Source organism: Anguilla rostrata, chromosome 5, assembly GCF_018555375.3.
Source record: "Anguilla rostrata isolate EN2019 chromosome 5, ASM1855537v3, whole genome shotgun sequence".
In the NCBI taxonomy this organism is placed as follows: Eukaryota; Metazoa; Chordata; class Actinopteri; order Anguilliformes; family Anguillidae; genus Anguilla; species Anguilla rostrata.
The window spans coordinates 50,662,465-50,689,624 of record NC_057937.1 but is presented as its reverse complement, the minus strand read 5'-3'; the positions used below and the strand labels follow the sequence as shown (position 1 = coordinate 50,689,624).

Below are 27,160 nucleotides of genomic sequence, written 5' to 3'. Positions count from 1 at the left end.
AAGAATTGGTGTGAGTTCACTTTATTATAACAGTCGATCTACCAAACAAAAAATACACAGGAGTTTATTAAGGGTGATCTATGCTTTCAAAGTATTCCTAGACTCAGGAGAATAGATCTCATAATAAAAATAAAGAAAACATTTTTTTTTTCCATTTTTAAAATAAAACGTAAAGCAAATGATAACAAAAGCCCTAAACTAAAACCTAACGACTATTTTACTACAAGAAACACTTCTAATCTCGTTATGTTTCATAAAGTTCTGACAATTAGGGTGAAAACTGGATTTATTCCCACCTCAAAAACAATAAGCAGAGAAACTTCTAGAAAAGATCTTCCAGGACTTGGCCCTTACAATTTACATTGAGAAATGGGCTGAAATAAAATCCAGCACATTCATTCCACGTGGAAAAAAACACATTTAAATGCTTCCAAGACTTGCTCTTTACAGAGACTTTAGCTGAATACAGGTTTGAGTCATTGCCATCCGCATTATCCATCCAATGGCCTTTTTTCCGTCAAAAACCCAAGCTATAACCTCTTTCAAGAAGAACAGCCACAGGACACACATTAATTACCTGAGAACTGATCCACTTGATTACCAAGACGTTCAATAAGTATGTTTATGTAACGCATAAATGTAAATCGCTGACTTGCGCTATGGATCAAATTGAAGCGGCAAACTTTTAAGGTTTTAATCTTTTTGGTTTCAGTGAAAACCTGAACACAAATTCAGATCCCCAGTAATTAGTTTCAGCAGACCTTAATCTCAGCTGGCCACGTTCCATTTTTTACCCAGGAAGCGATTCTACTCCCCTAAAATGTATTCATGCGCTTTTCACACAAATCACTACCATTCAATCTTTCTCCAATGAATAGTCTTATGAGTAGACAGCAGAAATGAATCAGAAAAATACTGGAAGCATAAACAAACTGTTTTGGTAAAGCTGCCATCTTGGCTCCAGGGGAAGCCTCCCTTGTGGTATCAAATTTCTTGTGAACTAGAGGCAAGATCTGTGAGTGCACTGTTAAAAGGCCAGTAGCGTTGCGGCCAAACCTGACTGACTGCCTACCTGTGGGAAGAGCTGGAATGCAAGCTTGACGCTGTGAGGTTTGCTGGCTTCGATGGAAGGAAATGTTTGGGAGCACCAGATTAATTTCCACTGCTGGTTTCCCACTGGCAGCTAGACAGCTTGGCTCGTATTTATGACTTTACTTCAAATACTGCTGACGATACACTGAACCAGCCAAAGTGTGGAGTAAGAACAATAGCTTTCCCCCCTCCCCCCTTAAAAAAAAAACAAAAGAAGGCGGGTAAATGCCTTTCCCATTTATAAAATCCTGACCGTGCTGTCCGTCTGATCAGATGATCATTCATTTCTAATCTAAAATATATATACAATATTAAAAAAAGAAACAGAACCAACAAAAAAAAGCACATACAAAACAAGTCAAGCACATCATTTTTTGCACAAACTCCATGGGAAATTATTGTTTAAGGTATGCTAATTCTTTCAGAGACCGGCTGGGACCGAGCCAGAATGGGACAGGAGCAGCTGGGGGTGGGGGCCACTTACACGGCTGAGGTTGCCTGACTGCAGGACCTGCAGTTCCGTTCTGAGCCCACAGGGGGCAGCAATGTTTTTTTTTTTTTTTTTTAGGCCCAGATGGGCCAGTGGCAGACTGGAGGCTCTGTGCTGTGAGGCAGCAGAACAGCTTTAATGTCTGGCCAACCTGCTGTTCCTGTGGGGTGGCTGACCTGGGCCTAATATACCACCGGACGGGAGCAACCGGTCTGCTGGAAATGCCACAAAAAACTCAGTCACTCTACCACCCTGCCATTTCCAAGGCCTGCCCCCTCGCACTGCCCCACCCCCACACCCAACACCCCAACCCCCCCATGAAACTAAAAATACTTAAGACATTTTTGGGACACTGTACCATAAAGAGACCCTGAATCAGGGTGCCTCTGACCCCTGACCCCTGAACCCTTGCCCTCGCCTTCCTCGCTATGCAGTCTTGGCCCTCCCCAGGCTTCCGCGTCACTGATCAACATCTCACAACCGTTCGCTAAAGTGCTCAGGGAAAATGAAACTAATAACTAAATTAAGAAGCGCTGCCAATGAAAAAACAAAACGGGAAAACAGAACAAAACAAATTAACGTACTACATTTTCATATTTAGAAATGAAAATAATATTTTGGAAAAGGACGATGATCCCTGCTGGGTAATCTCTGACTCTCTCACAATCTTGGATCAGCATTATCTGGCCCACTGTTCTAACAGGTCAGAAAAAGACTAAAATGTTATCACTGTAAACTTGCATATGAACTTTCTGCCTCAACATAAATACTAGGACGTGAACCCCGTGAACCCGGCAAAGTGTGTACTAAACTGGCTTTAAACTTGCTCAAAAAGAACGCTCTCTTTTGAGTACATCTTGCATTGACACAGACACCCCAACATTAACAAGTAAACTGTTGCTGACATTTGCTTTAATCTTTAATGGTATGACAAATGTCCCAAATATCGCTATTTGTGTTTGGCTCGTGAACATCCGAGCTGAGGATTTGGTGTGGCTAAGACAGAGAGAGAGTGAGAGATCTCTTATTTGGGTCTCTGAGGGTGGGTGGATTGGCACAGACAGGTAGGAGAGGGCGAGGGTGGCAGTGGATTGGGGTGTGATTTTGGGTGGGGTTCCTTAGTCTTCAGCTTCAGTACTTGGGCACTTTGGTGTACTCCTCCTGGTGTACGCTCCTACACAGGCACAAGGACAGGATCATTCCCAGCAGCTGTGGGAAACACAAGAGCTGGTCAGGACACTCAAGTGCAGAGTGATACAATTCACACACTATATCCTCAGTAGGGTGCACTACCTTCAGCTCCATCCCTGAGGAGGCAGTGCACAACCTGTGGGGTGGGGCTGAGATCTGAACCACATCCTGACAGAGCAAGACTTAGATATATATAGACACCCTAAGCAGTGCACTACTTCCAGTAAACTTGAACGTGATGTCACTTCGGGAGCACAGTCTGATTTTGATCTTGAGAACAAGACATTCAAATTCAAAGACATAAAAAAGGTAACTTTCAAGCAGCGCAATACTCTCAGTAACTCCAGCGGGATGTCCTTCTTGGGGAGTGTGGAGTGTTGTGAAGCTGTTGGGGAGTGAGGTATCAAAGAACAAAGCGGGACGAGGAGCAGCTGGTGTGTTTTACAGCACATCAGAGTTTCAGCTTTCTCGCGTCCCAAAAAAAAAAAAACCCTTCTGCTTCGGGCCACAGACACGCAAACATTTATGTCTGCTGCGCTCTGCCGTGCTCAGGTCCAAGGCTGGGAGGAGAGCAGCTAACGCGGCCAGAAGCAGCTTTGGGAAGGGAGGTGGAGGGCAGAGGAAGGGCGGGACAGATGGGGGGGGGGCTAAAGCGCGGTCGACGCAAGCAGCAGGGCCGCCTCTCGAGGAGCCTGAAAGCGAAGCGCGGGCTCAGTACCTCGATGACTGCCACCCCGACGCACACGCCCAGGATGACCCCGCCGTTGCTGACCAGCCACTTCTCCGCGCTGGAGGCGCAGCCCTGAAAGAGGAAAGAGAGAGAGAGAGAGGAGAGAGAGGGACAGAGGGGGAGAGAGGGAGAGAGGGACATGAACGATGGGACGATTCCACAGAACAGAAAAAAGGCAGCCTCTGTGATCGCGGCTGTGTTTGGACGGGCCTGTGAGCAGGGAGGGTGAACAGGAAAGGCCTCTGTGCAGATCTCCGTCTGGCATTTCAGGAGAAGACAACAGCGGGGATCACAAGGGCACTGCGGCTGTGTGAGCCAAAGCCTCTGGGGGGCTCATCTTGGACAGGCAGTCCACACCTTCCATTGGGCAGGGAGAGGTGGGCGAGAGACTGCTGCAGCAGGGCTTCAGACCCCACAGTCTGCACAGGAAGGGCAGGTGGGGGGGGGGGGTGTGTTATTCCGGGGGACCGTACCGTGCTGTAAACGGGCAAGTCCGTGGACAGGGACTCGCAGAAACCTCCGTTTTTCACGTCCACCCCGGGCTGGGACGAGTTTCGGCAGGAGCAGGGGTACAGTGGCTGGGAGCTGTTCCTTATCACAGTGTTCTCAGACCAGTTACCGGGACCAGTCCACCCACAGCACTTAATCTGAGAAAACCAAAGAGAGCAAGAGAGAGAGACATCACTGAAACATGCAACAGACTCTGGAACAATTAGACAGCCACGGTAGCAGAAGAACAACTTCTAGGCCACTGGATCCCAAACTAGGTCCTGGGGGACCACTGTATGCTGGTTATTTAAGAAAAATTCACAGCTTGTTAAAATTCTGGGATTGCAATTATGGTTGGAACAAAAACCTGCATACACAGTGGTACCCCAGGACCGGGTTTGGGAAACACTGTTCTGGACATTCACAATAAAATTACCTGCTTGTCCATACCATTGCCATTACAAAAAATACTGGACTTGTTAGTCACAAGCTGCCGTAAGCTAATAGTGTGATAACTTATAAAACTGTCTGATTAGTTTGAATAATTGTGCCTTCACAATGTTGATTATCTGTCAATCTGAAATTGTGATTTCTCTATTTAATGGAGATAACAAGTATGCACATTAACACTGATGATCGCTTGTATGCTACACAACTGTTCTCCTCATTCACACTGATAAATAAAAGAAGAGATTTAAAAACATCTATAATTTTACATTTAAATTTGAGGGCCCATTTTCGGCAGCCTGGATGGGCCCCAGGGACAGAGTGGAAAGACTACAGCCACCCTCAGAGCCTCAGTCCTGATTACCTCATAATACAATGGTACATTTTACTGCTGCTGGTTGCTCTAGTTTGTCCTCTTGACTAAAACACTTGCGCATGATGTTGTATTCATTATGCCACTGCTTCACTGACACGGTCAGGAATGTGTAATGGATCATTTCACAGAGTCTGATGCCGTTTAATGGGGCTTATTGTACTGCATGCAGCAAGCTGTAGCTGCTCTGAACACAGTAAATGGATACATGATATGGAAGTGAACAGCGGAAAAAAGATGGGTGCTTTCAGCCAGATCCCTAAATCTCAAAGCTGGCACTGTCGAGTATGAACTCAGAGACCGCATGCGCTCTCCCAGGCCTTTGTATCTGGGTGTCAGGTGTTTCATAAAAGCAGGTAATACTAGCTGAAACGCCGAGAGAATTTAGTGCTTCGGTACACACCCCCTCATTCACCTCAGGATAAAGTCACACACAGACAGTATTTAACAGATTGGTGGAGCACCGCCTTTCTGGTTTATGTTCAATACGTTTCAATCACTTCCGAATCCACTATACCTTATAAAATTTACTGTCCTTTCCATAGACGCCTTCTCTGAGTTTAGACTGGGAGAAACGGGTACCGTCAAATACATGCACACTTTTCTTTTTGTGCTCCTAACAGAAAGTGGCTCTTACCACCAGTGGCTCTATGCCAGATCCACACCTACTTCATTAACCTTCTAAGCTAGCCTTTCCCTGTGCCAAGTTATCATACAAATAACGTGACTGGGTTGCATGAGTATTGAGTGATTAAGTAGCAGGTTTAAAAGGCAGCGGCAGTGTTACCCAGTGTTCGCCTCACAGGTACAACAGAGGACCCACTGATCTGGACCTGCCAGCCCTGGTTCTGGGCCTAGTGGAGCCCGTTCCGGACCCTCCTTACCGTCCTCTGGATGTAGTCCCAGGCCACGTCCGTGGTGCGGTTCTGCCCGGTGTAGTCCACGATGACCTTGTTCATGATGTTGGACATCTCGGTCTTCAGCTGAAATGGAAAGGGGCCAAAGTTATTCACCGCTTTCATGCTTCGGTCCTCCGGAGGAATTCTGGGGGACGCAGGAGGCGCCCCCCATTACAGGAAGAATGGGGAGACTGAGGGACAGAGACAGCTGCGGTTTCTGAAGCCTGCTGAGGTCACGACCAGCAGATGCAAACGGGCTGCTGTTGGGACCTCTCAATAGCTGGCATATTAAAGCTTGGGGGCTGGGTTCGCTAGAGAGCGTACATTAAACCGGTTTATCTGGTCTTGTGCAATGCTGGACAACAATGCTACGTATAGCATTACGACAACCTACAGTAAACATGGAGATGTACACAGCCTGCCTCACCCGAAAACAGATTAGATTGTTAGTGCTCATATGAACAGGAACACACCTCTGGCACGTTTTGCAGCCATGTGTTGTGAAAAGCCAGAAATATCATGGTTCTATCATGAGTAAACCGAAAGTGTGCCCAATGGAATGAAAAAAATCAAGTCGAGCAACATCTAGCCCAAGACGGTAAGATGTTTCAGTTTGTTGGAAATATCCACTGGTCCCTTGAGCCTCATTTCGATTTTGGTGGTAGAAAAACTACTAAACTAAAAGTACAATCCGCCCCAACATATACAGTGAGCTCCATAATGTTTGTGACAAAGACTTTTTTTTCTTTCTTCTCCTTGATTTGGCTCTGTATTTTAGATTCACAATCAAACAATTCATATGCGGTTGAAGTGCAGATTCACACCTTTTAATTGGTTTCATAATGTCAAAATAACAGCACTTTTTCATACATAGCCTCCCATATTTCAGGGCGCTATAATGTTTGGGACAAATAGCTTCACAGGTGTTTCGGATTAGGTGGGTCAGTTCAATTGCTTTCTGCACATAGCTTTTAGTATCTAGTCTTCATTCATTTTTGATTGCCTTTGGAATCTGTTACTGACGTTTGTCAACATGAGGATGAGAGTTGTGCCAATGAAAGTAAAGAATCCATTATGAGACTGAGACAAAATGAGAGAAAATAGAAGACAGTATCTTTTTTTTAACTGTTTGAAACATCATTGGGTAAAATGCTGTTATTTATATATTCTATGTATTAACAAACCCTTTAATAAAAACTAAGAATGGCACTTCAACTGCAAGTGCATTGTTTGACTGGAAATCTAAAATTGTGGAGTACAGATCCAAATCAAGAAAAAAATATGGCTTTGTCCCAAACATTATGGAGCTCAACATACATACTGCTAACTGGGACATTTAACTCAAAAACGGTGCATGAGGGGAGGCGGCGATGGGTTTCGAAGAAGTCGCCCAGGAAAAATAAACACTGATTACACCAGATCTGTGATGTGGGGCAGCTGACTTGGGGGGGGGAGGGGGGCGGAGACTAAAGGAGTGGGTAACATCCCAATTTATCACAAAAACAGACCAGGTGCTTCCTGTCGGCCCCTCAGATGCCTTGGATGACAGGATGGGGGGAGTGCGGGGGCAGGCACCCCAGTGCTGTCCGCTTCGACCCTGCCGGTTCTCTGCCCCGCTCACAGGCGCACCCCACTTCCTGTGACCTTACAGGCCCAAGGCCTTCTGGATAATAACAACCATGATAAAAACCCAGCCGCACCACCACCCAGCCAGGCTGCAGGGGGCACCCACTGAAAGAGCACCCTGACCCACGCTGTGGTTGGGGTTTTTTCTGTAAAGGCCCATGGGGTCAGTGTGACGACAAAGCAGCACAGCCGCGACGCTCTTTCGCCCTTTAAACACACTCGCCACGCTAGCCGGCCTGAAAGGATATAAAGAGCTTGTGCATCCCTTCGGGAACTAAAGCAAAGTTTTTGGCTTAAAATCCGTGAATGTAATGAGAAAAGCATGGACATCAGGCTTCCTAATTACTGAGGCTGCCCTTGGAACAGGGGACCCTGCTTGGTGCAAAGAACCGCTGAGAGAGAGAGAGAGAGAGAGAAAGAGAGAGACAACGAGAGAGAGAGAGAGAGAGAGAGAGAGAGAGAAGGACAACACGGCTCACCACATCCCGCTGGAAGTAGATGAGCGCTCCGGCCACCACCTGGGCGATGAGGATCAGCAGGAGACAGGTGAAGTACTGCAACAGAGAGAATCAAGGGATACAGACATGAGGGCCCTTGCCACTGATGACACATCCCCCCAAACAGCCTCAATCCCCCATCACTGTAATTCCAAAACTACATAGCGGGAGGGACCGTTAGAAAAACTGGGTTTTCCTCACACACTCCTCATGCCACACAGACACTAAGCCAGTCGAACAGCTGGTCGGTGTGTTTTAACTGGGTCAGATAGTCTGTCCTTAGACCTGCTGACCCTCCGCAGTCTTAACTCTTTGCAGGTTTCCCATGATCCCCTCCTGTTTTCCCTGAGGATGTCCCCTTGATCCCACGGCTACGATAATCCCCAGAAACCCCACATTCACTAATCCCAGCCTGTATTAACCCTGACAACGTGCTCTTGACAAGACAGCAGGTTGAAAGCAGAAGATGCAGTTTAATAATCCAACATGGCTTTAACACAGAAGGGGTACTTTAATGGCCCATGATTCAGTCAGCTCGCTGACAAATAAATGTTAGCGTTACTTTCAGCTCTCCCCACAATGCATTCATTCACCACTGAATGCCAGACCGTTTGAAAAGGGAAAAAAGAAAAACTATATATTTTGACTGAATCCAGACCACATTGGAAGCTAATTTTATGATCCTGCACAAGATAAGACTTGAGGTCACAAAAGGGTGGCACGCACACACACACACACACAAACACAAAGGTACACTGCATTACCACTGTGCACACACCTTATAATGATGCTACTGTATAAAGCATGAGCAAAGAAGATGCCCTTTAAGTAGAGAGCAGACCCACATTACACTGACGGCACATTAGCATTAGGTGCTAAAGACATACAGTGTAGCAAAGGAACGTTAGCACAGAAGACAAACTGCATTAGCACTGAAGGAATACCCACAGCAGCAACGGTACTTCAGAATTAATGGAGAAGACACACATTGCATTTTACATTTACACTTCAGGCATTTAGCAGATGCTCTTACACAACCAACATTCTTTTATATGCAGTATATTTATACGGCTGGATTTTTACTGAAGCAATTTGGGTTAAGCACCTTGCTCAAGGGTACAACGGCAGTGCTCCACCTGGGAATGGCAGCTGAGATTTCGGAGTTACAAAGCCAGTCCCCCGATCATTATGCTGCAGTGCCGCCCATCACGCACACATGACATCTCGCACGGGCCGTAGCGTTAGCGTTAGCGCCGAGGGGACGCGGCCTCCGGCCGACTCACCAGGCCCAGCACGCAGCGGAGCTCATAGACGGCCCCGAGGCAGCCCAGGAAGCCCATGACCATGGTCAGGGAGCCCACGCCAATCAGGATGTAGGAACACACCTTCAGAGATGTGGAGGCTTCCTCTGTGAGGAAAATAAAGAGAGGACAGCATTAAAAAAGGTCCATGTGCACACACACACACACACATGGCCAGTGCCACCCCACTAACACACACTGTACATGCACTGACAAATCTGGCCCCATCAAAAGCAATTCAATCTCATAGATGGCTTCTGATGACATGCCAGGGGAGCACGTTTGGAGTAGGGTGAGGCCCTGTATTACACCTGGGGCAGAGCAGTATTTCAGGAGATCCTGCTGAGCCGGAGCTCATGGCGGTGGGTGGGGGATGGGGGCTGGGGGTCTGTCTCGTGAAGGCTGGTTTGGCTGAGGGGCGCCTACGCGCGTGAGGGAGGTAGACAGCCCTGGGATATTTACCGATCGAAAGAGGTTTTAGGTTTGAGGGAAAAGCGGACCTTGCTTCACTCATCTCTCCTGGTGGTTTCTCTCTGTCTCTCCTGGCTTCTCTCTTTATCGCTCCTGGATTCTCTCCCCCTAAGTGTCCAGGTTCCCTTCTCTCTCTCTCTTAAGTCTTCCTTGCCATCCATGGCCCGTTTCCAAGGGCTAAGAGGACTGGGCCCCGGCCCAAAACACAGGCCTCATAACCCGGTCAGACATTTCAGCGCGTTCAGCAACTGGGCCCCAGCCCAAAACAAGACATCTTTAAAAGCTGTTCGGTTCAGAGCCTCAGCGGGTACGGTGCATGTCATTACTCCACAGGCCTTATGTAAAAATAGGCTCCCTTATTACTGCATGTGTGTCAGCCTAGGCGGGTAAGCGCACGCCACACGCCAAATTGTTCCTTCATGTATGTGGTACACACACTGTACAATCATCAATCCCTGCACTGACGCGCAGAACATGCATTTTACCACTATACAGGGAGAGCAACATAAACATAGATGCACTCGGCGGTTGGTGAATAATTAGAAGCTAAAGAATTAACCAGGACCCGCTCCTCCCTAAGGTATAAATTGGGCCCGCATAAGAGTGGGCGTTGTGTGTGTGACCCCGCTAACCTTGTGGCTTGTCATTCGATCTGAAGTGATCTAGCTTCAAATCACGGCACGGAGACATAAATATTATGAGGTTTCTACAAAAATAAAATAACATAATGAAGGCTTGCCCGAGCACGATGGATTTGTAACCGTTTCACCCAACTCTGTCACCAACAGATATGTACGCCTTTCATACTGTAGGTAGTCATTAAGTTAAATCATGGCTTTCTGAAAATAGAGGGCGAGAGCTTGATTTTGCTGGTGGTACATACGTACAAGTGCTGGCTGCACTTCAAAACTGCCACATGAAGCAAGCGGCCTTCTTTCTCCGAGTAGTTAAGAAGGGGTTACTAAAAATATTATACATTTCCGTTAAAGAGCTCAAAAAGGATAGCGGGACATGGAACCTTACCTTATAAGAGACGAAAAGATCTTAAGAGAGCGGCACCTCTCATCTAAAATGACACAACCTGTCCAGACCCGTCTAGTCTTACGGTGGCCTAATGACATTAATGCGTCGAGGTAGTGACATCACTATGGCTTCTCCAAAAAGAAACGGTGAACGCCACTCGCACTTTAGGGAAGTCACGGCCACTTCAGTGGAAACTCACTGAAGGCTTCAGACTGGGTGGAAGTTTCACTGCTGTTTTTCTCCACAGAAACCCGTACGAAATGCCTCCGCTGAGCGTACGGCCTCTACTGTAGATGTGGTTGCCAAGGCAGCTATACCCACTGTTGCCATTGAGCTAGAGTCTGGTACATGTCCATGGAAAAATATGAATGCAGATAATGTCTTGCTATTCTCAAGAATTCCTGCAAAAGTCCCAACAGCTGTGAAGCTATACTGTGTTCCTTCTTTTAAAAGCTTTGCATGGGAAAACCAGATGGTACGCAAGCTTGGAGGAGACCTGAGATTGAAGAACTTCGAAAATAGGCCTGCACCTGTGGTATGCCGAACCACTGAACAGGCACATCTAAACCCCACAGAAACAAGCGAAAGAGGAACCGCTACATGTAGCCAACATCCAGGATGTGGGACTCCGCTTCATACAGAATGTCAGAAACTAGGATATTCCCTCAGGGAGCAGCCAGCCTGCTGAAAGTTTGCTTTCTCAGGAGGTAGGGAGCAGCTGGATCATTAGTGCCAGGGGTTTCAGCAAAATGTACTGTACTTACAGTGTACTTTACTTACGGTGCCTCCTCGGGGCGTGAACACAGACCACGCAGCACGCACGGTAATACTAGAGCAGTGGACTGACCGGGTGTGGAACTCTGAGACACAGTTTCCTAAACACCTTCAGCTTCTTTCAAAACTTCAAAATCCATGCAGGCCGTTAAACTTTAAAAACTTAACCAGACACTCCAGTCTCAAAACAGGATTGGAAGTTGCAAATTCCAAAAAAATGAAGAGAAACCAGTCTTAATCAACTCTCTATGTGCAAACAGGGAAATAGAATGCTGCCAATATACTGACAATTACTTTAAAAAACAAAATGGATGGCAGCTTGCTGCAGGGCGTCTTCCAACATTCATGAAGGTCAGAAAATTAATGTGCATTGAATGCATCATTCATCCAGGAGCACAGAGCAGAACAGCGGTGCGGTCAGGCAACTCTGTCTCCACTGCACACATTGAAACCATTTATGATAATCAGTGAGACGAGTCAGTTTGCCACCAAGCGTCCGTTCCCTCTTTGTTCGGGTTGGCTCGTTCACCGGGGCGAGTTTCGTCTAGTTTATAAAGGAAATAGGAGCCCGGTGTAAATGGAGGCACACCGCCTAGAGGGCGACGCTTGGATTCATGAAGAGTGCCTGAAACGAGCCTTCCCTGGCAGGACGGGGGTGTCCTGTGCCTTTGGCTGGGTGCGGTGTTTGAGGGGCAAACTCAGCAGCGGGCTGTAGGACTGGCTCAGCGTGACTCTGTTACCATGGGGGCGGTATCGCATGCGTGCGTGTGCGCACGCGTGCGTTCTGACAAGAAGGGGTCTTGATGGAAGAGACAGCTTGACGCTGGTAATCTCCTTACGCCTTGATCTACAGTGCGCAGAACAACATGGCCAGAACCACAGAAGCCGGCCAGGTTTTCTCATCATAAAGAAAACCAAGTTACAGGGGTGTGAGGCCAGGGTGCAGGCGCGGAGACTGCAGACAAAGATCAGCAGAAGCCTTGGTAAGGGTAGTACGGGACAGGAAGATGAAGGGTTCTCTGCTTCCTGTACCTCCCAGTGGAGCAGACAGGCCAAGGTCAAATGCAGTGAGCGTTCCACAGCCTAATATACACTAATTGATGTCTCAGATACCGTACCAGCGCACACCACACACGCAAATGCTATCGACTCACTGTCCCATCAGAGAGCAGGGAAAACAGCTGTTCCAGTGGGATGCTGTAAAAAGAACCATGGAAATGTTGTTTCCCCAAACAAAAAGTGCTCAAACTAAAAATAAACACAACTAATTTATATTTGGCTACCAAAGTGCAATTATAATGTGATATTCACAAACTTACCTATGATCAAACGCGACTTCCTGAGGCTGATAAACACACATCCTACATCACATCTGAAGAACTAACACAAGTACTGCACATTTCCTAAGAAGCAGGTCTGAAGATGCTTGAAATGATTACCACCGGCATGGAATCCATTTTGCTGCATGTTTATTTTGAGAACACTGATACCACCCTGCACTACCATAGAGCGCAGAGCAGCTATGGCTACACCCACAGCAAATGACAAACAACCAGTTACACCCACACAGGTTATTCCAGAGAACCTTGTCAATTTTAATAACAGTGACATCACCAATCTAACTACCAATCAGCCAGAGTGTTATCGCTATGTCTGTTGGACGTAAACAACCGGGTTTATTTTCACTTGGGACTGTAGCAGGCACTGAAGAGCGCCTGCCAATGTCTTGTTTGGATTAAAAGCTCATAGTACTATAATTGGGTTATTTTATCTTATAAATAACAGTTATACACTCACACTAATGTCCAGTGATATTTACAATAATGGCTCAGTTTCAAAAGAGGTCGAGTTTCATGCTATTATGTTTATGGCTGACAGTGTTCTGGGTTTATAGATTTTTCCCTCCCCCAGAGGAATCAGGCCAGTAAAATAAAACAAACTTGCACCATTGAACACCTGTATTTTTATTCATGAACTTCCTCTGCAGATATAAATCCTAACTGAACGTGGTCTTGGCATGATGGTTCTCACGAGGTAGGGAGAAGAGAGGGGCTCATGCTGAACTTACGTAGAACAGCAATGAAGCTCTGGTTGTCCAGGAGCATCCATAGTCCAAACCCCAAAATCAGGGCCCCGAAAATCTAGAGGGAAGAAAGAGAAACAAACGTTTTTGGTACATGGAATGAAAACAGGAAGGAAGACAGGACATTCATTTAACAAGTGGTGACGTCCACAGGATACATCTCTCATGAAGAGATGATGCTGACCATGTGTATTTTGTGTACATGCACGACATGGACAAAGAGAGGTATGAATCCACTTAAACGCATTAACATACTCAGGAGGAGCAAGAAGAGGGGAGAGGGTTCTTCTGCATTCATGTTCTAAAAATGGTTTGGCAACTGTGGATAGCTCTAGTCAGACTAATAAAGCCCATAAGAGTCTACAAAAGAGCCAGGGAGACAGTGAGTGTGCGAGAGAGAGAGAAGGAATCTTGGCCTGCAGGAAGCTCTGGCTCATCTCGAACCGTGGAGCGCCAGCTCTCTTGGACATCTGGGACTGATCAAGCCCCGTCGCCGCGTGGAGAGAGGGGGAGCGCGTGTGGCAGACGAGGACCGTTTAAGAGGCCCAAGAGGAAGGCACTGCTTACAGAGACGGGCCGGCGACCATCATCGCCAACGTGGTTCGCCGGTCATGGATCAGCTCATCTGTAGCAGGGGCTACAGGGGCAATGCAATCAATAACGCCTGATTACTGATGTTTGAGTGACCCCCTTTATACGTACTAAGGGCCATGGTTACATGTCAATCGATAAATGTCACTGCAAATGAGTCAATGCTATTTTCACGTTCTCTTTGAGGGATCAAGAACAGCTTACTAAACACTGCATCACAAAATCCTTTGTCCTACAATGACAGGACACAGTTAGGCATTGGAAACAACAAGCGCATGGATCCATCTGCTTCTTTTGTGCAGTTATCACTGTGCACATCGTGGAGCTGTAACACTGACCCTGTTAGCATGACAAGGGTTATGTCACACTGCGCAAGCCTACTGCCCTAATCTGCAGATAGTGGGACACAAGCTTTCAGACTTGACCTCCTTGTGACTCTTGTATCATTCACAAAGAATGCAAACACTCATTGTTATGCTCTTTATCTAAACTTGTGTCTAGCAACCGACCTTGTGCAACAAATTGCAACATTCCCCCAAGAACAACCTAAAACTACCTCTAAACTGAGAGGGCCTGTGGGGGGGCTGTCACTGCTCCATGTGATGTGGTCTAGGCCTCAGGGGACAGTCTGAGACTTATAGACTGTTAAAGGGCAGATCAAAAAGTTTCACTCTGTCGGGGTGAGGAAGACTCAGGCACCCCTCTTTCCGTGGGATGGAACGGATAGGAATTACTGCAGTATCTGGGCAGTAATGCGCTCACCTCCTGTGTAATTAAGGGGCTGGATCTCAGGGGTGGGGGGGGTGGCACAATGTTTCCAGGAATGCTTTCCTTCGGGATCTTAATTAACAAACCACGTGGGGCTGGACTGAGACCACTAACCATTAAAGCAGCTCTTTAAACTCCTAAAACTTCTAATCAGCAAGTTCAATACAGAGCACTGGAGATGCTTTCTCCTAAATGATCCAGCCAGTTTTGCCCATTATTTACTCCGAGGAGGTCTGCTTTGTTTAATCACCCTGAGGTGTTTCTGACAGTAGGTGCTGGAGGAAAGCAAGACCGGCTGTCACCAGCAACCTTATGTACATATTACATAAGGTCCCTGATCCAGCTTTGGGGCCTCCAGCACCATTTAATGCTTGGTTTTAAAAAATGGTCGCCTAGCTCACAGTCATTCAGTCTGACGAAAAACAACCTCTCCTCACACAAACATCCGGCATGAACGGGAGAGCTGGGAAAGTGTGTTTGAATAGTTTCTGTGGACATTTGAATATTTCCATGCCTCGACTCAGACAGAGCATGTTTTTGTTTATTAAATGCAGTAGCCTATATGTGCCCTTCCAGCAGTACGGATTAGACAGAAGCAGGTGAGGAGTGCTGGGAGAACTTACGAAGAACAGGAGGTTGAAGAGGAACAGGAAGTACTTGGTCGCCGTGATGCAGCCTTTCCCCATGTCTGTGAGCCTGTGAAGACAGGAAGCAAAGGGGGTGAGGGGTGTGGAAAAACCCCCTGAGCCACACATCAAAGGGGGGCCACACAGGCCACATCAAACGCTTCGCTAAGCAACGACCAGCCCTCCGTCTTCAGCTTCTGGGGCTTTGTGGCTTTGCTCCCGGCTGAGACATGGGAGGTGACACCCAACGACAAAACCAAAAAACTCACAGGCAGGGCAATAAATAGCAAGGGTTTGGCAGTTTGGTGGGGGAATGGTGGAGTTTATTACAGAGCGACAGGATCCATGAGACACGCTTCCAGCAACAAGTTTCACACCATACACTGAACCAGAACTTTGGCAACTCCCAGAGTTCTGCTCATGCTTCCTGAAGGGCAAGGGCCCCAATACCCTCAATAAATTCAGTATCCATGTCCTCAGATCATACCGTGGTGATACGATACATGGTCCCGTGATATATAAATCCATAACATATTTATTTCCTGATTTAAGCACACCTCCACATGTTCCACTGCAGCCTGTAGAAAGGCGTATTGCAATGACCCTCCTTTGAGATGAGGGGTTCTAGGCTATTTACAGGACCTTGAGATAATTTTTGGAACCCCTTTTGTAAACAACATGCTCAATATATTGTTCAAACAACCCACAAGATGAGGGAGTCAGTTCAGTATGGGTTTCTAGAGGGGGAAAAAAAAAATACAACAGGGAGGCAGTGAATGAGCACAGGGCACTGACCCACATTCCCACTGCTGGAAATTGGTTAGTGTCACACAGCCGGTGCCATTGGAAGCGCAGCACAGCCTGTGCCGTTAGACGTAAAGTGCACTGTGCCATTGAAAGCACAGTGCACTGTGCTGTTAGAAGCGCCCCATTAGAAGCAGGGCGCCCTGTGCCATTAGAAGCAGGGCGCCCTGTGCTGTCAGCAGTGGGTTGTGCCGTGCCATTAGAAGCAGGGCGCCCTGTGCTGTCAGCAGTGGGGTGTGCTGTGCCGTTAGAAGCAGGGCGCCCTGTGCTGTTAGAAGTGGGGTGTGCCGTGCCGTTAGAAGCAGGGCGCCCTGTGCTGTCAGAAGTGGGGTGTGCCGTGCCATTAGAAGCAGGGCGCCCTGTGCTGTCAGCAGTGGGTTGTGCCGTGCCATTAGAAGCAGGGCGCCCTGTGCTGTCAGCAGTGGGGTGTGCTGTGCCGTTAGAAGCAGGGCGCCCTGTGCTGTCAGAACTGGGGTGTGTCGTGCCGATAGGTCTCCCAGGCAGAGGGCCAGTCTGGCCTGCCCACTGAAACGTACTGGACCGCTATGAAAATAAAACCAGCAGTTAGCACGCCACTGAAGAGGGCAGATAAAGCAGAGAGTGTCTGAGAGATAACGTGGTTGTGTAAGCGTGTGTGTGTGTGTATGTGTGTGTGTGTGTGTGTGTGTGAGTGTGAGTGAGATAGAGAGAGTGTGAGCGTGGTTAAAGGGGGGTTAAATTGCAAGGACACTGCTGTAACTGGCCCATTTTCAAGCCGAGTGTCATGACAAAGTCCCAGTAAACACAGTCTGCTCACTGTGACGTGCTCCAATGTGCATGAGAACAAGCGGTGTGCTGTGGAACATGTCTACTGGACTGTATTGTTGTGAAGAGCGTCAGCTGTCCTGGTGCATTTAGAGCAGACCAAGCCCACAACACATACAGTCTGCAGATGTTACAGACTGCATGGAAAAAAGAACTGACCATTAACTCACATTCACATTGAAGGAATAATACTAATTTAAACACTGCAGCAAAGCAGATGATAGAGGTCCATGGTGTGGTGCCATCCAGGATCAACACCAAATGGTTAAAAACAGCTTGGATGACCTTCCACGGTCAGAACACAGAATGCTGAATTTCATGGAATACATCTTATCAATTCAGAGAAGGGGAATTCATGTTCTAACCAACTGCAGACATAGAGTAAAGCAATTATACCAACACTGCTACACACACACACATGAAAAAGCCATCTCGTGTCTGGCATTCCCTGGTCAATACATCGAACAAAATATTCTCATTTAGAAAAGGCTTAGAGAATCAGTTCCTCTTTACAATTCACCACACTAGATTAGTCGCAGGAAGCGACCTGTAAGATTGCAGGTGTGGTCCAGGTGTTCAGCCAATGGAAACTTTCCACCCCGCAATGATGCCAATCCTGCCTGCAAGGGGGTGGGTAGAAAACCACGAGACATGCCTCCGCCACATGTGAAAGTACTAACCTCCACAACCAGAGCCAAAAGTGAACGGCAGAACCCAGAAGAACGGGAGACGTTGCCAGCGATGACACTCGCTCCCCGGCAACACATCTCTAGACCTGCGGCGACTACTGACGCACACGGCCGGTTACATGGCACATGGAAAATGCACTTCTTTTTAAAACCACTTTTTTTTTTATTCCCAGCACTTTTATTTTTCTCCAAATTTAGAAGGACCAATCACATTCCTACACGCATCCTATTACCGCAGCTTGTGAATTCATGAGAGCGCAGTCCACTGTGCGCTGCTCTCCAAAGCGGCCATTTCTGTTTGCCCTACGCTCAGCCAGCCGAGTGGGGCATTCACTGCAGCAGAGGAGTATCCTTCAAGTATAACTGGAGGGGGCAGCTGGCCAGTTTACACCTTCTCCTTGCTCAGCCTCACCCTCAAGATCTCCTCCTCATACGGCCTATTTATAACACAATGTCAAAACAACCGCTGCGGCTCATTCCGGACTCCAAATTATCGCTCCAGGGGAAAAGCGCAGGCTACAAGTATCACATGACAATCTCTTCTCTCTTTCAGTCTCCCCCCCTGAAGTGCATGCTGGATTTAGCAGATTTTCCTCCTCCTCCGGCTCAGAGCTCTGGAAAGCTGATACGCAGCGCCACAATGGAAAAGAAGGATGGTGTGGGAGCAGCCTGCATTGTTCAACGGTACGGAGTTATCTGGTGATGTCACTTCGGTCAACCTGAGATGGCAGTATACTCTCACCCTTATTGTCCGTCTGTGTGGGGGTGGAGGAAGGGCTGAAAACAAGTAGAGAAACTGACTACCTTCCAACCAATGTTAGCACTATTTTCAATGATATACAAATGTTACACTATTAGCCAATGTTTCAGCTACTTCACTGCTTAGGCTACAAAGCAGACCAAAGTTTGGGAAAACAAAAACTTACTGAGCAGCTGAATTATAAGTGCTTTCATTTGCCAACTAATTTCTGTCTGCAAATAAGCACAAAGAAGCTGCCGCATTATCCAGTAAGTGCAGTGAGCATGTCATCATTACCGATCTCTCATTTGAAGAATAGCTTTTTTCCAAAAAATAAAAAAATCTGTAATTAACAAAAAAACTTATCCATTAAAAAAGTATCCATTAAAAGTTTTGGACTGCAAGACTTGGCTGGGAAAGAGGTGTATGACTTGCTTTCATCAAACTGATACGAAACTGGATAGGAAACTAGTTCCTATATCAGCTGCAGCAATAATCTCGTCATCTAATTATTGAGAAAACTTTGCTTTGGTTCAGGTAGCTATCTTCAACGGTGTTCTAAAAAGTTTGATAAAAGTTAATAATAATAAAAAACCCAGATCATCACAGTATTGAAGCATGTTGTTTATGTCAGATTTTGTTTGAGTGAAATTCATTTCCTTCATGACACCTGCTACTACACATCTGCACCTAAAATCACACAGATGGAGGAAAAGGCACATTTTTAGCTCAATCGGGTCTAAACAGTGTGTGTAAAAAGATAAATGTAAGAACAAATGCTTCTCTAGTCTTTCTTCGGCATATTGTCTAGTCCTGTCTTTTGCATATATTTGTTGTTTTTTTTAATTTTTTACTGTTTTCATTCATACGAGCTAAAATTCATACGAGTTTTATTCAAATGAGCTAAAAGAATATTGCAAAACATTAAAAAGACTCCGGTGGGCAGTAGCCTCCTCTGAGCATAAAAATTCTCATAAGCTCTGATCTGTCCCTGTCGGGCAAGAAAAACTATGTATTTGTTTTGCTTTGTGATAAGGTCCAGTGGAAGTGCCAACAAACGCGCCTCTGTTATTCCTGAGCTCGAAACGCAAACCGTCCCCTTGTTCTGACAACAAAAGCGTCCATTCTCGAGCGCGCATGGCTTGTTCCCGTCGGGCGCGCGGGACCAGGCAGCACCGACGCACTGGGCATGCTCACAGAGGCATCTTTGTGCGGCACAGAGATGCGTGCTAGGTGTGAAGGGAAAAGATAAAAGGCCAATCACAGCCCACTCAAAGCACAACAATCGGACTGGGCTTTAACAAGCGTAACTGCTCGGCGGCCGCGATTGGACAGGATGCACAAACGCACATGCGCATCACATTGTTACAAATTCATTAATAACTGATAAGAAGCGAGATGCAGATTTCAGCAATGACTTTGAAACATGAGCCTGCGGTATAATGTCTAGATGCACAATACATTAGCAGGTGACATGAAAATATTGCGATACAAGATAGGCCTATATTTACTCCCTCTAAAATGGTTTCTTAAATGAAATTGAGAGCAAAGCTGACAGACAAAAAAAAAAACACTTTCTTGAGACAGTCAGACATATAGCTGTAGTCAAGCTGAGCTCACTGCTCCTTTTCTAATTAACTTCTCTCTCAGTGGAGCAGTCCTGTCAGCCTTGAACGATCCATCTCCCTCCCCCTCAAGAGAAGCCTGGCGCGTTCGGGTTCATCTGCATTCCACCCGGCTTCCCAGGACCCTCGGCGGCGCTGGTTAACACTCGGTGGCGCGGCCCCCCCACCCCCACGCCCCCGCGCCCCACGTCCCAGGCCTCACGCCTCACCCTGAGAAAGACAGCCCCGCTTTGATTTCCCAGCGCCAACAATGGCAGCTTTCAGCCACGCTTTTCAGTCCCCCCGACAATGGAAAAGCTCCACATATGGAGGCCCACTCCAGCCACACACTCTACCCACCACAATCACTTCACCCAAATATGAGAGATGCTTTTTTTTTGGGGTTTGTCTGCTGCAACCTGCCTTTTTTCCCTCATTTTAAATAGTTTTAATGAAACACCGAACTGGCCTACATCAACAGGAGGAGCCAAAATAACCTCCATATCTCTTGAAGGGAGAGCTTGGAACATGAGCCCGCACAGACATAAACAACTTCCCTTTTGATAAAGAATTGGAAAAATATAGGCTAAAAAACAGACAAAGACAGCATGCTGGGTCTGTCCGTGTGAAGTGAGCATCTATGCAGCAGATCCCAACTCCGCAGAGGGCCAATCCTTTCCACAGGCGCCCCTTACGCCGGCAAACGAGACACAATTTATGTCCTTGTTCTTCCCAGACTTCTTTTATCCCCCTGAATAAGCGGAGGGGGGTTCCTATGGCAACCATACAGCGGCATCCGTGAATGGGGCCGCGAGCGTGTGCATCGGCGGCTCTCGAGAAGGCAAACATTCTCACGCTCGGCACTTCTGCGCCTGTTGGCATGTAAATAGACGGGACAAAGTGGCTCCCGCACGAGGTGGAACTCAGGCTGCAGGGCATTGTCTGCTCGGGTCCTGCAAAAACAAGGCACCAATTTCATTCACACCAGTTTTTTCCTTCCCCTTACAAATTTTTTTATTTTATGGAAAAATTTGTAAAAACATATAAAGGAGATAAAAACGTCAAGATATTCTTAGGAAATCTTGACTGATCAAAAACAGGTCTACTGCAATGTCAGCATTTAGCCTACTAGCATGAGAAAGTTATGGAGGGGGAGACTGAAATGGAATTGGTTTTTCAGCTGGGTACCTTGACCTGATCCACCCCATGTGCAGAACTTAAAGAAACTCTCATATCCACAATGAAAAGCCAAAACCTTCCTGACCGTTCCCCAACCTGCACGAGAACACATACCGCGCTGCCTCCACACGGACCTCCGGGACAGAACATCTGTAGAACTGCTATTTAAAGGGATAGTTCACTTTCTGGCCTTTTCTGATGTTATTTCAGTTTAAGTGTATGTTTTTCATTGGCACAGACCCATTTCCATGTGCAGTGAAGGATATTTTAGATACTTACAGTAGTTTCTAGCCAGGCTGGTATTTTCAAATTAGGGGGGTTTGTGGTCTAAAGAAAGAAAATCCACTTCAAGTAATTCCAAAACAACTTGTACAGCAAAGTTGTGCCTCCAGAGGTTGTACGTGTGAATTAACGGACAATTATTATCCCCCAAAAAACATCATGTTTCATATTATTTTTGGTTGGAATTATTTCCTATGGAACATGCAATCTAAAACCGCTGCGATCAAGGAAAGAATCGCAAAGTACAATGTAAAAACTGATATTTCTGTCCACAATTGCTAATAAATGCTAAAAAAAAATTCTGGATCTCTGAAAACATACCATGCTCAAACTCTCCCTCCCTGGGCCCTGTTGCAGTCAGCTTGGACTTTGGGCCCAATCAGCACCAACATGAGGGTTCTCTTTGGACCTTGGGGTACATCACTACATTATGGACAAGAGCTTCAGCTGGATGCACCGTAGGGCATGCAGGGTTAAACATGTTCTAATGGGCAGACATCAATTTCAATGAGTCACCTCAAACAAATCTACCATTCAATTAATCAAAAGGTTTTGGGGGGGAAAACTACACATCAATTTAATTACACAGGAGGCGAACCAGGGAACAGAATCATAAACAACACTCATAGCTTGATTTTGATTGGCATCAGTACTGACTCACTGTTCAGTGAAACTGAAAGGACACGAAACCAAAAGGGAGTTTCTGAAATGTTTTAACACTGAATCAAGCTTTCGAAAGCCAGGAGCTTGTGTCATATGTTGAGCCTCCCAATGAGGCCGTGTGAAGCTGACTGTAGTGACTGGCATCGAGGATCACCATCCTGCCACACAACGCTGGACGGGTGAGAGTGAAAGCTAGAGTAGAATGCTAAAGCTAGAAAAGACGCTTCTCACAAGCTGGGGGCATAAAATTAGACCATGCCTCCATCACATTTTAACAAGTGCTTGATAAACAACATCACTGAGAGATTTCACTTTACGTGTCAGCTGGAAGATATCATTTCGAAACAGAGAAGGGAAACAAAATGACACGCAAAACAAATATGAAGACTGTTAGCAGTCAAAGGAAATTCTTGAAATATTCTTCTCTTAACGCAAGGGACACCAGAAACCTACCCTCCAAATCAGGAAACCAGCGCCAACTAGGCTATTTGCCGGCTGCAAAATGGCTGCCAGACAAACAAAGAGCTTTTAATTCAAAGTATGTTTCATTATGGAAGTTAAAGAGAAACTTTAAAACAAATAGGCTACGTGAGTGTCTGAATCCGAACATTGTGAGGTGAACCATATGTCGTTTTGGAGTTGCATATGAAAAAAAATTTTTAAATCCAAAAAGAAGGCAACCCTAATTCATCTTCCCCCCAAAAATAAAATAAAATTAAACTGCTATGGAAACTACAAAAACAAACAAGCTCAGCTTCACTCATTTTCCCCCAAACTATAGTTACTCCATTTCTGACTCACTTTTCTTTAAACTGTGGTCAAGCATATCAAAAAATACAACACTGGTAAAATTCTCAAACTCACTGGGGAAAACTTCTAATATTTTCTACTCAAAGCACTCTAATGGCAAAAACCAAAGCACCTTCTCTCAGAACTCTATACAGACATACTGTAACAGACTACAAAACTCACCTCAGTGTGTTTTGTCCACAAATCTTTGCAATAGAAAATTTGCACACTGTTTGCAATAAAATAAAACTGGCTGCAGTCATGTTAGTCATTTAGACTAAGATTAAAGCTGATATGATCGCCCAAATATGATATGATGATCCAAATTGCATGTACCAGTGAGGCATTGATATACTGTTAGCGGTGTACATGGTATGTGCAAAAAGTAGCCCAAAGTCATCTGAACCTCTTATTTATTTTTCTTTTATTATTCTCAAAAGCCAAATTCAACGGCAAGGTGATACAAAGACTCAGTACGTGTCTAAACTCATACGGTCTGCTTATTAAAGTAAGCTAGTTTAAAAAAAATTTTGTTACACAAATTAAATGGCTTATGTTTTTCCCTCACAAGGCGATGTCAGTGTTCATCAAATCCTTTCAAGAATATGGAAACTTTGGTGCGGTTTGCATCTGTGCTGTAATATAAAATGGAGGGATCGGCATCAGCCAATTTGGCCAGCCAAATATCGGTTATTGATATCACCCGTCAAATTCCCATACTGAGCACCCCTAACATCAAGGCAAAACCAGCAGAATCCAGAGGAATGGAAAAGGCACGCTGATGAGAGGTGGGAGAGGTTGGTTTTCAAGTGGAACAAACATCAAATTCTTGAGACACTACAGTAGATCATCCCATCACCATAAAATAAGAACCACAGAAGACCCAGTGCAGCATTGTGCCAACATCACAATATGTACAAGCAAAGAGTATACTGGAGTTATAGATCACCTTGGAGTATTAAGGCCCATACAACAGGACCAGTATCGCACTGTGGTCGATGGGAAACTCTAGAGTAACTATCATCATCTGGGACAATGTGAGCTCCCATGCTGAAATACGAGAAAATAAGCAGATTGCATCTCATTGCAGCATCACTGGTATGGTACAAAATAAATAATAATAAAATAAATTGAAAAAACACTAAATCTTGGGGTATGCCACTGGTTATATTACTCATATTGAGCAGAGTCAAACCAGCCACTCCATGAGTACAGTAACACTGCGAGTAGAGCCAAACTCTCTGTGCAATCATGTCTACCAGTTGGACATGCAGACCTGACCTACTTGTACATCTGCACACTCATTACAGATCTCTATCCCATTACATTAAATACCCCCCAGGGGAGCAAAGCCCTTATTATGGATGATGACCCTTGATTTTGCAAAGCCCAAATGTACAGAGAGAAGGGCCGATAAAGTGAGTTAGACAGCTTTGATCTACAGAGAATTCTACTGCAATGCTGTTGATCTAGCATTGCACTTTTAACCGTGCCTAGCACCAACAAAGAGCCAAATAACTCAACATTGATTAAACGTTAAACATTCACTGATGACGGTTATAGAGTGATGTGACCTGAAATCAAGGTTGATTCAGTTTATTCTTGTTATGTAGGGTGCAGGGTCAAACTCAAGGTTGATGACGACCAGATGACCAGCAATGAAGTGAAGTAAAGCCCCTCCCCCATCCCAAACAAACTATTCACATAGCCTGCCTTTATCCGACAGGACAAAGGCACATTTAAATCGCCCTAATGACTATTTTCCTATTCAGCGCATACTAAGCAAAACTGGCTGGTAACATAAATTAGGATACCTGTACAAACAATACTTAAAGCCTCGACACTCGAATCAAGCTGGTCTAAATCTATGTTTGTGGTATAAATGAATCTAATTCATCACATGTTCATAGCTTAACTTAAGTGGGCGGCGTAAGGGGACCAGCTAGCACTTCTAAAGTTATCGACACGTTTTTGCAACAAGAACAGCTAGGCTATCTATCAAGTGGTAACAATATTTTTGATAAAACGCAATCTTTCTGCTTAACTGCTGAAACCACACAACTCCCGCTCAAAGGCACAGAAAACTTATTCACTCGTATAGACCATACATTCGTTGTAACTCAAGCATGGTGTTGCTATGCTTGCTAAATGTACCCCTGTCATAACAGTTAAAGACAAAGCAAGCAGTGCAATTTCCCATTCTGGGACGTTGTTAGTCAGCGACCTTAACCGTAGCGTTTTGTTAACCGAGTGGTGGAACTTTGTTGAATACACGATACAAATTAGTAAAGAACTTGGTTCACATTTGAACGCCCTGTGGCACGTTGAACTTTTGTAAGAACGTGTAGCGACAGTACAAATCTCACCAGACGACTCTCTTTAACACTACAGTCTTTGCCAAGTAGCTTGACACCCTGTTAGCGTGTTTAGCTAATTCAAGTATAATTTTCTCCGCAATGTCTTACAATTCGACCCAAACAGTTCACACGTAAATCAGGTTAAAAATTGATGTTAGAAAAGAAAACAAAAGTGATGTTAAAATCAATAAAAGGAACACGTTACACGCAGGTTAACGTTAAATAAAAGCATGATTTATGTGATATGATAACTTGCTAACATTCATTATAAAAACCATGAACAATGCGTGTAGCATAGCAAAGTTAATCCCCCAGCAGGAAAGGCACAATAAGACAAACGCAGAGCCTACTTCCACAGCACCTGCTTTCAATTATAAACGGAGGTAAATAAATAAATAATCGAGGGTTCGCTCTCAACACAAGCAGGCAACATCTCCAATTGACCTAAGCAGATGCCACATCATCAAACCTGTTTTAATACCATATTCGAGGGAAAAGGCAAACAAGTCAGCAAGCAACAGAAACATTCGTTGTGCTTTAAATATAACTGTAGCCACCTTGCTGATTTAAACTCCCCTGCAAATCGCAAGCAAATTATACAGCCATTCACCTACAGGCTGCGTGCCAGCAATTGGTAGCGATAGACTATCTTCGCTAACAAGAAAAAAGTTCCCAAACTGCTAAGCTAGGCAGCTATGAATAACAATGTTAGTACTATAGCAGAATGTGACTATGAACTGAAGCCAAGTTTTCTATTTCGTTCAATTTTGAAACGTTAATGAACGGCATCATTGATAGCTGGTTGAACAAAGAAAATTAAAACTTACTTCTTTGTGCGAAATAAGGAATGAGAAATCTTCAACAGATGTCAGTCGAACTCCTGTACGGCGTGTTATGAGCGTGAGACGCTTATACTGGTGCCTGGGAAACTCTTTAAAAGTCCCCACCATGTGGCAGATATGGGAATTAGCATAGGGTGTCTTATTAACCCTTTCGCTCTCAATGAATAGAAACCAGTGAATTTGATTCAAGAGATAAAATTATTAGTTAAAAAATGACATATAAAAAACAGATTATTACAAATACAAACCGTTTTGTGTGTTTCCACAGACCAGTTCGCAGGAGACAAGAAATAAAACAACTTCCTTCCGACTTTATTAATTGAATTGAGTGTAGCAGCCACAAAAGTAACCAATGCTATTTCAGCCGTTCATTAAAATAAATAAATAAATAAATAAAAGCAACAGGTTGCGTTACAATAATTCTATAAAAGGTTATCAATTAAGAAATTTCCTCTTAGTCCAAATTGTCAAACAATTTTAAATGTCCCACCTTGTTACTGAAATTATTTTTCTCCCACAGTGTGAGAACTACATATAGCAACAGGAAACCCCTGGGGGTGCTACTCCAGAAATCCACCAACCCCCAAGGGAAGGCTCCAGCCAGGTCCTCCAAAATGCACTGTAGCCAGCCCTCAAAACCATGGCGCACAGATGCTGGGGAGAGGAGGGGACAGCAGGTTTTGATGCAGTCATCACGAGTCAACCAAGGTCACAAAAGACTCTCAAAAGAGAGCTGACCTAACATATGCCTGTGGAGACATGTCTCTTTAATCCATATGAACACAACGCACAAAAACAAACAGCCAGATCAGGTTTTGTTTCATGTGAGGAGAGGAAGAAGCTATCATCTCATGAAATGTTTGGTTGTTTGGAGTGACTGCATTCCTTCTTGATGACATAACAGTGTGTGCTTTTTCTTTTCTTTTTTTTTGTTCAG

At 45.4% G+C, this 27,160-nt stretch overlaps 1 protein-coding gene across 1 annotated transcript; it reads right to left on the bottom strand.

Moving 5' to 3' along the window:
• Positions 1–5: 5 nt before the first annotated feature.
• Positions 6–26,329, bottom strand: cd82b (CD82 molecule b). The gene is made up of 9 exons (XM_064336943.1): positions 26,209–26,329; positions 15,469–15,541; positions 13,472–13,544; positions 9,118–9,242; positions 7,817–7,891; positions 5,697–5,795; positions 3,977–4,150; positions 3,492–3,575; positions 6–2,791 (listed from the first exon to the last, which is right to left on the bottom strand). The coding sequence occupies exons 2-9, from the start codon at positions 15,529–15,531 to the stop codon at positions 2,714–2,716; spliced, it is 771 nt and encodes a 256-aa protein (XP_064193013.1). The 5' UTR covers positions 15,532–15,541; positions 26,209–26,329; the 3' UTR covers positions 6–2,713.
• Between the last annotated feature and the right edge of the window lie 831 nt (positions 26,330–27,160).

What these genes read in the sequence shown, in the direction of transcription:
- cd82b (XM_064336943.1), bottom strand. Translation starts at nt 15,531, where the DNA reads ATGGGGAAAGGCTGCATCACGGCGACCAAGTACTTCCTGTTCCTCTTC. An exon ending in TCTACTTCCAGCGGGATGTG is followed by an intron (nt 5,796 to 7,816) that starts GTGAGCCGTGTT and finishes TTTCCATTTCAG; the next exon opens with CTGAAGACCGAGATGTCCAA. An exon ending in TCGGGGTGGCAGTCATCGAG is followed by an intron (nt 2,792 to 3,491) that starts GTACTGAGCCCG and finishes TGTTTCCCACAG; the next exon opens with CTGCTGGGAATGATCCTGTC.